At 62.7% G+C, this 11,406-nt stretch overlaps 4 protein-coding genes across 4 annotated transcripts; 2 read left to right on the top strand and 2 right to left on the bottom strand.

The window, feature by feature from the left end:
- Window positions 1–206: 206 nt before the first annotated feature.
- MNEG_8966 (hypothetical protein) lies at window positions 207–2,078 on the bottom strand (the record flags this gene model as incomplete). The annotated part of the gene is made up of 7 exons (XM_014042565.1): window positions 207–323; window positions 488–556; window positions 814–948; window positions 1,295–1,381; window positions 1,555–1,623; window positions 1,770–1,790; window positions 2,025–2,078. 7 exons carry the CDS (start codon window positions 2,076–2,078, stop codon window positions 207–209), a joined length of 552 nt encoding a protein of 183 aa, XP_013898019.1.
- A 1,140-nt stretch (window positions 2,079–3,218) lies between these two features.
- Window positions 3,219–4,747, bottom strand: MNEG_8965 (membrane transporter; the record flags this gene model as incomplete). Its single annotated transcript, XM_014042564.1, has 6 exons — window positions 3,219–3,389; window positions 3,703–3,865; window positions 4,053–4,101; window positions 4,305–4,390; window positions 4,531–4,600; window positions 4,741–4,747. 6 exons carry the CDS (start codon window positions 4,745–4,747, stop codon window positions 3,219–3,221), a joined length of 546 nt encoding a protein of 181 aa, XP_013898018.1.
- A 1,060-nt stretch (window positions 4,748–5,807) lies between these two features.
- Window positions 5,808–7,441, top strand: MNEG_8964 (hypothetical protein; the record flags this gene model as incomplete). The annotated part of the gene is made up of 4 exons (XM_014042563.1): window positions 5,808–6,272; window positions 6,454–6,645; window positions 6,826–6,867; window positions 7,247–7,441. 4 exons carry the CDS (start codon window positions 5,808–5,810, stop codon window positions 7,439–7,441), a joined length of 894 nt encoding a protein of 297 aa, XP_013898017.1.
- An 889-nt stretch (window positions 7,442–8,330) lies between these two features.
- Window positions 8,331–10,593, top strand: MNEG_8963 (TPR repeat protein oca3; the record flags this gene model as incomplete). Its single annotated transcript, XM_014042562.1, has 7 exons — window positions 8,331–8,429; window positions 8,556–8,649; window positions 8,795–8,922; window positions 9,128–9,229; window positions 9,526–9,702; window positions 10,032–10,253; window positions 10,438–10,593. 7 exons carry the CDS (start codon window positions 8,331–8,333, stop codon window positions 10,591–10,593), a joined length of 978 nt encoding a protein of 325 aa, XP_013898016.1.
- Between the last annotated feature and the right edge of the window lie 813 nt (window positions 10,594–11,406).

Raw genomic sequence — 11,406 nt, 5'->3', positions numbered from 1 at the left:
CGGAAAAGGTGGTCGGGAAGGGGGGGTGCACACCTATGAAGATGATGCAGGGCTCCAGCTTGGACGCGAGGGTGAAGATGGCGCGGATGAACTGCGGGGCCGGGGGCCGCGTCGAGGGCGGGGGCGGGGCGGCTCATGCTGGCTGGCGTGGGGGCTGTCGGCGTTCAAGGGGTCGAAGGCGCTCGCGGCGCTGGGGCTGCGGAGGCTCAAAGGCGGAGCGCCAGCCGCCCGCGCCTCGCGAACAAGCGGCCGGGGCTGAGCGGGGCCGGGGGCGGCGGCGCGAGGGCGCGGCCCGCTGGGTTGCCGATCGGGCTGGCCTGCACCTGCGCGACGCCGGGCTCTGAGTTCGCCGCCCCGCGACTGCCCCCCCCCCCCAAACAGCCCGCCGGCGGCCGTGCTGACGCTCTCTCCACCCCCCGCCAGACGCACGCACACACACACACACACACACAAACACACTCTCACATCCACACTCAGTAATCCGCACCTTGTTTGCGTCCCCGTACCACTTTGACAGCACAGCGGATGCCGTGATGTTCAGGAAGAAGCAGTCCGCCTGGGGGGTATGGGGGAAAGGAACGGGCCGCACGGGAGATGCGTCAAGGGCAGGGGGTGGGTCGCGCAGCGGCAGGCGCAGGGCGTCGCTGGGGTCCTAGTGAAACAGCGCCTGGCCCGCCCGGCCCGCAGCCGCGCGCGCGTGCGCCGCATCCCCCGTTGCTCCTGGCGCGCGAGCCGCCCCTTGCGGCCGCGCATGCAAGCGGGCCCGTGGGCGCCCCGCATCCCCTTGCCCCCAACACCCACCCACCCACCCACCTCCCGCGCCATGGCCTTGGCCAGCATCGTCTTGCCGGTGCCGGGGGGCCCGTACAGCAGCACACCCTTCACCGGCCGCCACAGCAGCGCGCTGACTGCGTCGTGCTCGCGCAGCGGGCGCAGCACGCGCAGGCGCTGTGGGCGCGAGGGAAGGGGGGTGAGTGCGGGGGCGCAGCGGCGGCGTTCAGGGGTGCGCCAGAGGACGTGCACAGTTGAGGTGCTCAACATTCTGGGCTCTGCGCCCTAATTGTATGGTGTTTCGCCGGCTCGCACAACTTCTGTTCTGGCCAGCTCAGCAGGCTTGTCGGATGCTAACGCTTGGTCGTCGGCTAGCACGCGCCGAGGCAGCAGGAGCAGCAGCAGCAGCAGCAGCAGCAGCAGCAGCAGCAGTAGCAGCAGCAGCAGCAGTAGCAGCAGCAGCAGCGGCGGCGGCGGAGGCGGCGGAGGCGGCGGCCGCGGCGGCGGCATTCAAAGCGCGCACCATGTCCCTCTTGACGCCGTCCAGGCCGCCCACGTCGTCCAGGGAGACGTCGATCTGGTGTGGGTTGAGGACGCTCGCCGCCAGCAGCTGCGCGCGAGGGCGAGCGGCAAGCACAAGGTCGCCTCTTTTTGGGAGGCGGGCGCGGCGGCGCGGGAGCCGGCGCGGCAGCACTGGCGCTAGGAACTCTTGTTGTTTGCGATCCCGAGGGGCTCGCGTGCTGCTGACCGACATGCTGTGGCGGCAGCTGCCCGGCAGCGCACCTGCTCATACTCATTTAGCACCAGGCTGCGCCCCAGCCGCTGCTTCAGCAGCAGCGCCTGCCGCTTGGCCTGCGGGGGCGAGGGAAGGCGGAGGGGCGTTGTGGGAGGGCGGCTGCGGGAGGGCGCCCTGGCACCACCAGGCGTCAGCTGCCGGCCAAACCGCAAACCTCGCAGCAGCACAGCCCTGCGGCGGCACAGCGCATGGACACGCCCACCTCCTTGCGCTGCTCCCGGTACTGCGAAGAAGTTTTGAGGGGCGTGGCGAGGCAGGGCAGGGGCTTCAAATGCGATCTTTCAACATGACCTAGGAGAGCCAGCCCCGGGACTGGGTAGCATTGGGCAGCACCCACAGCTTGGCTGGCGCGGCGGCGCCCAGCCGCGCAGGCTCAGCATCTGCTACCGCCCCTGTTGCCGCCCCTGCTGTGCTCTGCTCGCGTTCGCCCCACTCCTCCCTACACAAAGCGGCTCACGGGGTCCATGTAGGACAGAGTGATCTTGAGGGCAAACATGAGGCCCCCAAGCATGACGGCCGTCGCAGCCAGCTGAACAGGGGACGGCAGGCAGGGGAGCGGCACGGGAACGTCTGGATTGAGGCGGAGACGGCCGACAAGCGTGTGTTTCAATTCGGCTTTCCCATGCGCCGCCTGCCAGCCACGGCGGCGGCACGCCAGGCGCCATCGCATGCGGCAGTCGCAGGCGTGGCCAGAGCTGGGCTGGTTGGCGCACGCCCGGGGGCAGTCACGTGATATGTCAGCCTCTACAGCAGTCGGAGTCGGTCCCCACCTCTCCGAGCACACTCTTTCCAGCCCCGCGGCCGCTGCGCTGCAGCCCGCCTGGTGCCAGCGGGATGCCGCCTGCGGGTGGCGGCGCTCTAGAAATTGCTGAACCCATCTCGCGTGCTGCTGTGATTCCTCCAATAATTCACTGCCACTTGTGAGCCCGCGCGCTGGACCTGGTGCATGCACACGCTGCGTCGAAGTTCAAGGCTCGAACCGCACTGCTTGTTAGGCTTCAGGGAGCTCGTCACCGTGAAACTTGCAGTTATTAGCACTGACTCTTACGGTCGCATGCACATGTAGATCTGTTGCTGCTGATCACGTCGCACTCCAGGGTCACTTGACACACAACGTGGCGGTGGGACGCATTGCAAGCAGCCACCAAAGGTTGGTTTCCTTTATTACCTTCACAATTAATTTTGCATCTGATTTGCACACGTTCGCAGAGCGTAAGAGCCTGGCATAGAATTGCGTGATGGTGTTCAACTGCTTGTTCCCCAGCATACCGTAGCAACCGAAAGCAACACATTGTGGGCTCCGTATGGATCATGACACAACCACACCATGTTTTTTCCCCATTATTGTTGACCGTCATCCCTGTTCTTGCCCTTGTCTTCAACCCTCTGCTGCCCCACACAGCAAACAGGCACCAACTCAAAGTGCACAGATTACTGGGGCGGCGCGGGCCAGGAACTGACTCGAAGAAACGGGACGCATGCAGGACAAGGACGAAAGCTTGATTTCAATGCAGTTGTGGGGCAGCAGGATTGAACGATGCGGATTATGCCTCGGCTTGAGGCTTGTGGCTGAAGGCAGGCTTCCAACCACTCAGAGTCCATCGATGACCCACGAAGGTCACAAACGAAGGAGAGAAAATTGCAGCGATGACTAGGCCCGCTCCTCGCCCTCGGCCTGCTCGCGCTTGTTGTAGGGGCAGTTGGCGCTCTCCTTGGACTCAGCGCCGACGACCAGGAGGAGGAGCATGTTGATGGTCGCCGTCATGATGAAGCCAGCAGCTGCGCCACGCGATGTGTGCAGCTCCAAACCGCTCTGGTAGTGCTGTGCTCATATAGTGGGGAATTTGATAAAGTTGTGAGGGTGACTCACGCATGTTTGTGATTCGAGTGCACAGCTATGATTGTATCCATTCTGGCTGCGCCCCCTCATCTGTTTAAGCAGCTTTGCACAAGCGACCCCAGAAGGACTTCCTCTTCTCAAGGTGTTTCCGTGCTGCCCAAGCTTGATGCGCGTGACAGGTGGCCAAATCTTGTGCTGGCGCAATTGAGCTGGCCTGTGGTTGGGAAGTACATGACTTGCAGGCAGCAAACGTTGTGTCTGTCTGCCTTCGGAAGTTGGCCAAGCACTCACGCACCTGCACGCTGTTGATCGTCAAAAAGGTGTCCGCGGCCTGGGTGCACAGTGCTGTCGCCACAGCAAGCAGGCCCGTCCAAGCAAGGCGCATGGCGGAGAGGTGGCCGCCAGCAATGGTAAGGGCCAGGCCGCACAGCACGATAAACTCCAGAGCCACAATCCACCTGCAACGTTTTGGGGCGGGTTGAAGGCACAGTCAGCCCAGGCGCACTGTGCGTATATATTGGCGATGTACCGGTAGCAGCAGAACAATCAAAAATCCATCAAGACATGACACAACATGCCAGATGCCTGGTTTTTGTGTAATCCTGGGAGTCCGATGAGGTTTTGCTACACGATCTGCTCACGCACCAATAGTAGCTGTAGACCCTCGAGCAGGTCAGGTGCACAGGGCTGAGGCCTGCAGGTGGGAATTGCACATCAAATCGAAATGTGTGTACTTGCCGTGGCAGGTTAGCTCTAAATGGCTTGCGAAATGCTGGACATTGCTGCATGCGTACGGCATATCGCCCCTTTATGCATGCGGCATGCAACCCCTTCCTGCATGCGCCATGCGGCACCCGCTCCTGTTCAGCAAAAATCGTGGACCAACGCCAAACGCACCGCGGACGCCGGACAGGTACCCAGTGTTGTTGAAGGGCTCCGTGCACAGGTACTGCAGCGACCCAAGGCCACCAAGAGAGATGACCCTGCATGTAAACGGTGGCAACGGGTTGGCGCGGGAGCACTTGATCGCTGTCGCCAGAGTTGCGCTCCCTGCTCAGCGAGCTGTGCAGCGGTGCGGCCAGCGGCATCGGGGCGCTCGGCAGCGCTCGACCCATGCCCGCACCAGAACAGAAAGTTCAAAGAGACCAGAGGCAGCACCAGCTTCTGGGCGCAGGTAAAGGGACAGGCGAAGCCTGCGAGAGGCACCGAGGTGAAACCGGGCATGGCCCGTATCAGCACCGATCAGCGGGTTGTGGTTCTGTGTCCACGTCAAGGATATCCTTGAATCTATACCACCATTCAGAGAGAAGGGCCGAGCCGAAGCCTCGCGCACCGGCCATGGTGTGCGTGTCGCGGGAAGCGTCAAAGAAGGCGAGACACTGATTTATGCGTAAGGGGCTTAAGGGTGCAAGCGAACGTGTTCCATATGAATCGCTCAAACTGGTGCGGTGCTTGCTTTGGGGAAGCAGCAGCAGCACTTCCCTGCAGCAGCTGCCGGCGCAGTGTTTTGAGCTGGTTTGACCGCCTGCACGGACGCTCGGTGTGAGTGATGTGCGCTTGTGTGCCTTCAAGGGGCATTCAAACACACAGTCTTGCCAGAAACCCCTGCTAGTTGTCTTGCCAGGCGCGCACGTGGCTGCAAGCGGGGCGGTGAACCTGACTCCAGCACATCACGGACCCGCAGCGTATGGTTGCTGTGTCATGCGTGAGCATGATGTGGTACCCGCAGAACTCCATGTATGCATGCATGGTTTTCATGCAGAATGGCACTCACATGCAGTTGTGCGCTGTGACGCCACCATCCTCACTCACTGCTGCACAATCAGAATGTGACATTCCCAAGGCAGCAGGCAGCGTGTGTGCAAAACAGATGGGTGGCACCTCCACTATGAAGGGTTTTGTACTTGGCTTGCATGAATCACCGTTGCTCAAAGATAATGCAAAGCAATCCACCATGCACGCATACACATGCATGCACGCATGCGGCGTGTGCCTCATGCAAGTGAGACCTTTGATCTTGCACGGTTTGCTAACGCGCTAGAGTGCATTGTGAATATCAGCCCAGAGATCGGGGATGCGTATCGCAGGCTTGCAAACTGCAGATGCACAAGTGTTGGCTTTGCACCGTCGCACTCGTGCGTGCTGTGCAACTGCTCATGGGAGGGTACTCACAGGAGCTGCCCGAAAGGTTGAGGGCACGCAATCTATGATGCCGTGTTGATAGCAATTATAGTTGTATACGTCTCATGAGGGTCGCTAAATGTGTCTTGTCCTCGCGCCAGAACTGCGTGCTAGTGTTGTGTGACGCGCAGGCAAACGCATTCGGTCGCTGAGCGTATCTGGCGGGTGAATTGTCAAAACTTCCGATTTTACAAGCCCAGACAACTTCTGTTTGGCCGCATGGCCCCTCTCGGCCCAGCAGTGGCGGGCAGTCCGTGGCGCGTTGATGTGAATTTCGTGGCAAAGGGCGTGCTGCACGCCGAAGCCCAGGCTACCCTGGAGCTGATGCCTGAAGAGGCCCTGCGCATCATCACACACCCAGCTGGCGACGAACTGTTCCGCGTGGTTAGCCGCCGCACGGTCGCCGTGCCGCTCACCAGGGAGCAGCGTGGCGGGGACGACGGTGAGCACGACGGTATGCTCTCCAGCGTCGAGGTAGAGAACCGCGCGCCGGTGCGGATCGTCGCTTACAAGTTCTGGGCCATCAGCCGCGTGCAATTTGATGTGCGTCTTGCCCAGGCAACAGTGCCAGAGGCGGGGCCCATCAGGGCATTCCGGACAGCGGCGATCAGCAGCGGCGGCCGCGGCAGCACCAGCCACCCTGGGAGGGCCGGCAGCAGCGTCACGTTCAAGCTGCTCAGCTCGGTAAGGACCATGTGTGTGTGTGACTAGTGCCTTGATATGGCAAAGCGTCAAAACAAATGCAGCTGGTTTGCCCCTCCGCGTGCGCCAGGTTGTTGGTGTGCAGAGACGGGTGCTGTGTGCCAGGAGTTGCAAACCACCCGCTGCGTGTAACCTCCTCTCTTGTCGCCACTCTCAACCGCAGAACATGCTGAAGCAATTGTCAGGTGGATGGCGGCTTGAGCCCCTGTTTGGGCCGCCGGGCTGCGGGGTGGCCAAGGAGGTGGTTGGGACCCGGCTGAGCTATGAGCACGACGTCCAGCCCAAGGGGCTGCCGCCGGGGGTGCAGTACGTGCCAGGCATGAGCGGCGCCGTGTGCACGTCAGTGGCCAAGGAGGTGGGTGACACCATAGGGGCGCGATGACATCAATGCTGCCTCGGTCATGTGTTTTTACCCTGCGTTCTGCGTATGCGCAGTGGTTACCCTTGCAGGCAGCAGTAGCCACGTGCCTAGTTTCCCTCCAAAACTGCATGCTGATGGATTGAAACTTTGGCATCATCAATGGGCACCCTGCAGGTGCGACAAATGGTGGACAAGATTGCCTACGTTGCCGACAAGGTCCGTTGGGGGCGTGTCGGTGGTGTCGGAATTTGAGTGGTGCTGGGCGCCAGCCCCTGCCCTGTATCTGCAGGGCAGCATCCTTGTGTGACAGCTCGCGCCAAGCAGGCAGGCGGCAGGGTGCAGGGTGCGGGGTGCGGGGTGCGGGGGCGCAGGGTGCAGGGTGCAGGGTGCAGTGTGCAGGGTGCGGGTGCGGGTGCAGGGTGCAGGGTGCAAGGTGCAGCGTGCAGGGTGCAGCGTGCAGCGTGCGGCGTGCAGGGTGCAGCGTGCAGGGGATGTAAAGGGATGCGCGTGCTGGTGGGTGTGCGTGTGTGCGCCAACACGTCGGCCGGGTGATGTGTATTCACACATAGTCTATTTTCTGTATTGCCTCCTGCAGGTCAGCAGGGGCCTTCCAGTGGTGGCCGCGCTGGAGCAGACAGTGGAGGAGCTGCGGGCAGCAGGAGGATCCTTCAAAAAGCTGCAGGCGGCGCGGCAGAGGAGGCCGGGGGCGCTCATTGCAGCAAGCCGCGGAACTGCGGGCAAGGTGCACTTGAAGAGCGTCCCGCTGCTGCTGGATGTCGAATGCACCTAGACCTTAGCTTGGTCTAGGCCCGCTGTAGTGGGAGGCTGTGCCAGGCGACATCCCCAACCTTGGAACCATTCTGGGAGCTTCCTTTCTTTCTTCAACTGCTTTCATGCACCATACGATCATGGGCGTGCTGTGTCTACAAGTTGCTGGTTTAGAACCTGTTCAAACGTAGCAGTAAAGTTAGGAGCTTACATCTTCCTGATAGGAAGGCCTAGATCAACAATCATACAGTCATTCACACTGTATGTTAAGGGACATTTCCTTTTGATTTTGTCAATCGCACATTGTACACATGTAAACCAGCACACAGAAGGTCATCGGCGACTGCACTCGGCATTGCCCAGGTCAACCGCGTAGCCTTCTGGAGGCACCAGCCCTTGCTGCGCCAGCCATTCCCCATGCACGCCAATACCCCCGCTGTGCATTTTGGCTAGGCTTCCATCCTGTGCTGCGCGCGATTCAATGCAGCCAGGATCACGACACCACAACCCAACCTCCATGCATTTTGTTGCGGTTGGGCGTTTGGGGGGTACTGTAGGGAGCAAGAGCATACGGTACGCATAACCACCTACCGGCAGCAATATTGACGTGAAATCGAGGTTTGTTACTTCCTCAAGGCACAACAAGCACTGGCAATGCAGCGAGGACAGCAGCAGGGGTTCTGGCTGGTGCAAGGTCTCTCCCTGACTCACGTGTAGTACCCGTTTTGTCAACACCCTTCTTGCTGCACCATACGCGTTTATGATGTTGTGTGCATGTGACCACAACATTTATTATAGCTGCATCATTTTGCTCACGTAGTCGCATCCAAGCGTCTGCAGTGCCCCCCTACAGGAGGTTCATCAGTCCTAGATCATTTCTGACAGCCTCTAGCGCCTAGCAGGTATCAGCAATGAGCGCAGAAGAGGAGCTTCATGAATTGCAGCAGAGGCTGCAGCAGTTCACAGCCTCCGTGGCCCCAAGAGATGATCTAAGGCAGTTCTTGAAGCTGGTGCGCAGCCGGTTTTCCACTGGACCGCTTGTCACGATCTCCGACCGGCTATTCATCTCTTTTGTTCACGCAATCACTTGTGTGGACCCTGTTGTGGTGCCGGTGCGGCCTTGTCCTGCGCCGCAGTCACGCGACGCACGAGTGCCGAATGCAGAGCTGGTGGCGCGTTATGGGACGCAGCTGCTCAGCCACTACCGCAGAGGCTTGTCAGAGGAGGAAGGTCAGTATGTGTGTAACTGTTGCATATCCGCATCTGCAGCTGCGCTTGGCCGCTGCCAGGGCAGGGGTTTCGTGACGGAGGCCCTCGCCTGTGCCTTCGTCGACTGCGCTGCTGCTGTCCCAACCTTCCACACGCCGCGCCACAGTGTGGCTGCTGCACGAGCAGGTGGCAACGGCGGCGCTTGAGGTCGGCGCGACAGGCCTGGCGGCGGAGCTGATCCGCGCTGTGCTGCGGCGCTTCCCGAAGGAGAGCATGCGGGCGAAGCGGCTGCAGGTGGGCGGCCATCTCAAAGGCCTTCGTGGCACACATGGCCGTACACACCGTGCATGCAGTCACGCGCAGACGGGCAGGAACGCTCAGCGCGTCGACGCCACCCGCAACCCGTAACGCAGAGCGAGTGACCCACAGCAGCGGCCTGCGTCGACACCTGGTATTGATTGTTGATGCGTCAACCTTTTCACGCACTCTGCCCTTGCAGGGGATGTTTTACGAGGCCCAGGGCAACCCAGAAAAGGCTGAGGGGTTCTACCACGAGATCATCAAGGAGCAGCCCAGCAACCAGACCATCTCCAAGCGGCTGGTGGGCGCACGCACGCACGGTCCTGGCCGCGCGCGGGGGGCGGGCGGTGCGGGGTCCTGTGGAGGCAGCCTGACGCAAACAATGGAGACGCCCGCCTTCAACGGCGCTCGCCATGGGGGGAGAAGCAACCGCTGCAACAAACGCAGCAGCAGAAATGGTCCACTTGGGTGCAAGTTTTGCCTGCGGGGATCACGCGAGAGCCTGTCTCTCATCTGCCCGCTCTGGCTTCCCTACACCTGCCCCACCCTTCGCGCCGCCCGTGTATGCGCGCCGCGCGCTGCGCGCCGCGCGCCCAGGTGGCGTGCTGCCGCACCAAGGGGGACCTGCCTGGCGCGGTGGAGTACCTGCGCACCTACCTTGACTACTGGATGAACGACCGCTCCGCCTGGGAGGAGCTGGCGGACCTATACCTGGAGGTGGGGCTGCCGCAGCAGCCACTGCTGCACCCAGGGGGCAGCGTGGAGGCGGGGGTGGTGGCACCACTCGCGGGGCCAGAAAGGGGGCGGTGCTGCAGCCATATGCAGGGCCGGTATAGGGGGTTGACGCCGCCGCCCGCCGCGGGGCCAGGGGCAAGCGGAGGCGGCGGGAGGCCCTGCCGGGTCGTCGCACCGTGCGGCGTCCCGCGCGGCGCATGGTGGTGGCGCGACGTATCCCTTGGCCCCGCAGGGCGTTTGCCATTTCCTTCACTCCGGCGCTTCCGCTTGAATCGAGTCAGCCAACACTCTGCCTGCGACTGCTGCTGCCCCTCCTCGCAAACCTCCCGCTGCTCCGCCCAAACCCTCCCCCCCCCCATTTCGTCCAGATGGGGTTGTACCGCCAGGCGGCGTACTGCCTGGAGGAGCTCATCACCATGGCCCCCGGCGAGCCCAACCTGCACGTCCGCTACGCGGACGCGCTGCTCACCCTGGGGGGCGCCCCCAACGCCCGCACCGCGCGCGCGTACTACGCGAAGGCGGTGCAGCTGACGCGCGGCCGCAGCGCGCGCGCGCTGTACGGGCTCGCGGCGGCGGCGGCGGCGCTGCAGGTGGGGGCCAGGGGCCGGCAGCGGCGGGTCGCCGCCTCGGCGGCATTCGATCGCGCGCCGCTGCATGAAGACCTTGTGGATCCGGGTTGGTGCCCAGCACCTCCCTCCCAGCACTTCCAGACATTCACTTGTCCCGACCACTCCCCGCGGCCACGCCTGACCACCGATCACCAACCGCGCCCAGGGCCAGGCGGGGCAGTCCGACGCGGGCGCCAAGCCCGAGGCGCAGGAGCTGCCGCAGGCGGCGGGCGAGGCGCTGGTGCGGCTGTACCGGGAGCAGGCGCCGGGCAAGGTGCCGCTGGTGGAGGCGCTGCTGAGGCGGCAGGGCGTGCTGGTGTAATGGGAGCGGCGCCCGCGAGTGCTGCCAGCAGGTGTACCCTCGGCTGCGAATTACAGCCGTAGCTTGGTTGGCGGGGCGTATAGAGGGTCAGGCGGGCATGAAAAGATTATCGGCAGTGCATTTGTCGACAGGAGAGGCTGGGATCCCCCTGCGGGTGCAGAAGCAACATGATAACAGGGATGCGGCGTCAAGCCCGGCCAGAGGGGATGCGTAGGGGCGGCGAGGGCCGGCGGAGGCACGGGCAGGTACTGAGAAACGGCCAGGCGAGCGCAGCCGACGCACAACGGGGCATGCTTCGCTGCGATGGCGCCGGCCATGGCCCGCGCTCGTGACGAGACGCGCTCCGCCACGTCAGAATTGGGTGCTGCACACCTGCAAACCGTCCCCACAATGCCTGGCTGGCCGAGTTTCTTGCATAGCAGTGAGTCGTGTTTGGCAATGCCACCAGGAGTGTCTGCCCTTCCAGACAGCGGGATCAATTGCAGCACCAGCAGCAGGCCACTACAGGGCGTGGTACGCAGCAGGCCAGGCGCCCTTTATAATGCGGCAGCCCGCTTAAGACATGGGTAAACCTATTCAGCAACCACCTTGTGGCATGGACTTTTGGCCTAACGACAACAGTTGCTTACAACGCTACCCTATCACTCGTCGCCCGCGGGCGAAAACAGAGCGAGCAGCGCCAATCACCGGCCCCTGCGCCCGCCCCCGCCGCCGCCGGCTTTCGCGCCCCGCTGCTGTCGCTTGCCCGCCGCCTTGCCCGCCGCCTTGCCGCCGCCACCATCCTCCCCCCCGCCCTCCTCCTCATCCCCCGAC

The sequence above is a fragment of the Monoraphidium neglectum genome (assembly GCF_000611645.1).
Source record: "Monoraphidium neglectum strain SAG 48.87 unplaced genomic scaffold scaffold01770, whole genome shotgun sequence".
NCBI classification, from domain to species: Eukaryota; Viridiplantae; Chlorophyta; class Chlorophyceae; order Sphaeropleales; family Selenastraceae; genus Monoraphidium; species Monoraphidium neglectum.
This window is presented reverse-complemented; position numbering and strand designations above follow the sequence as displayed.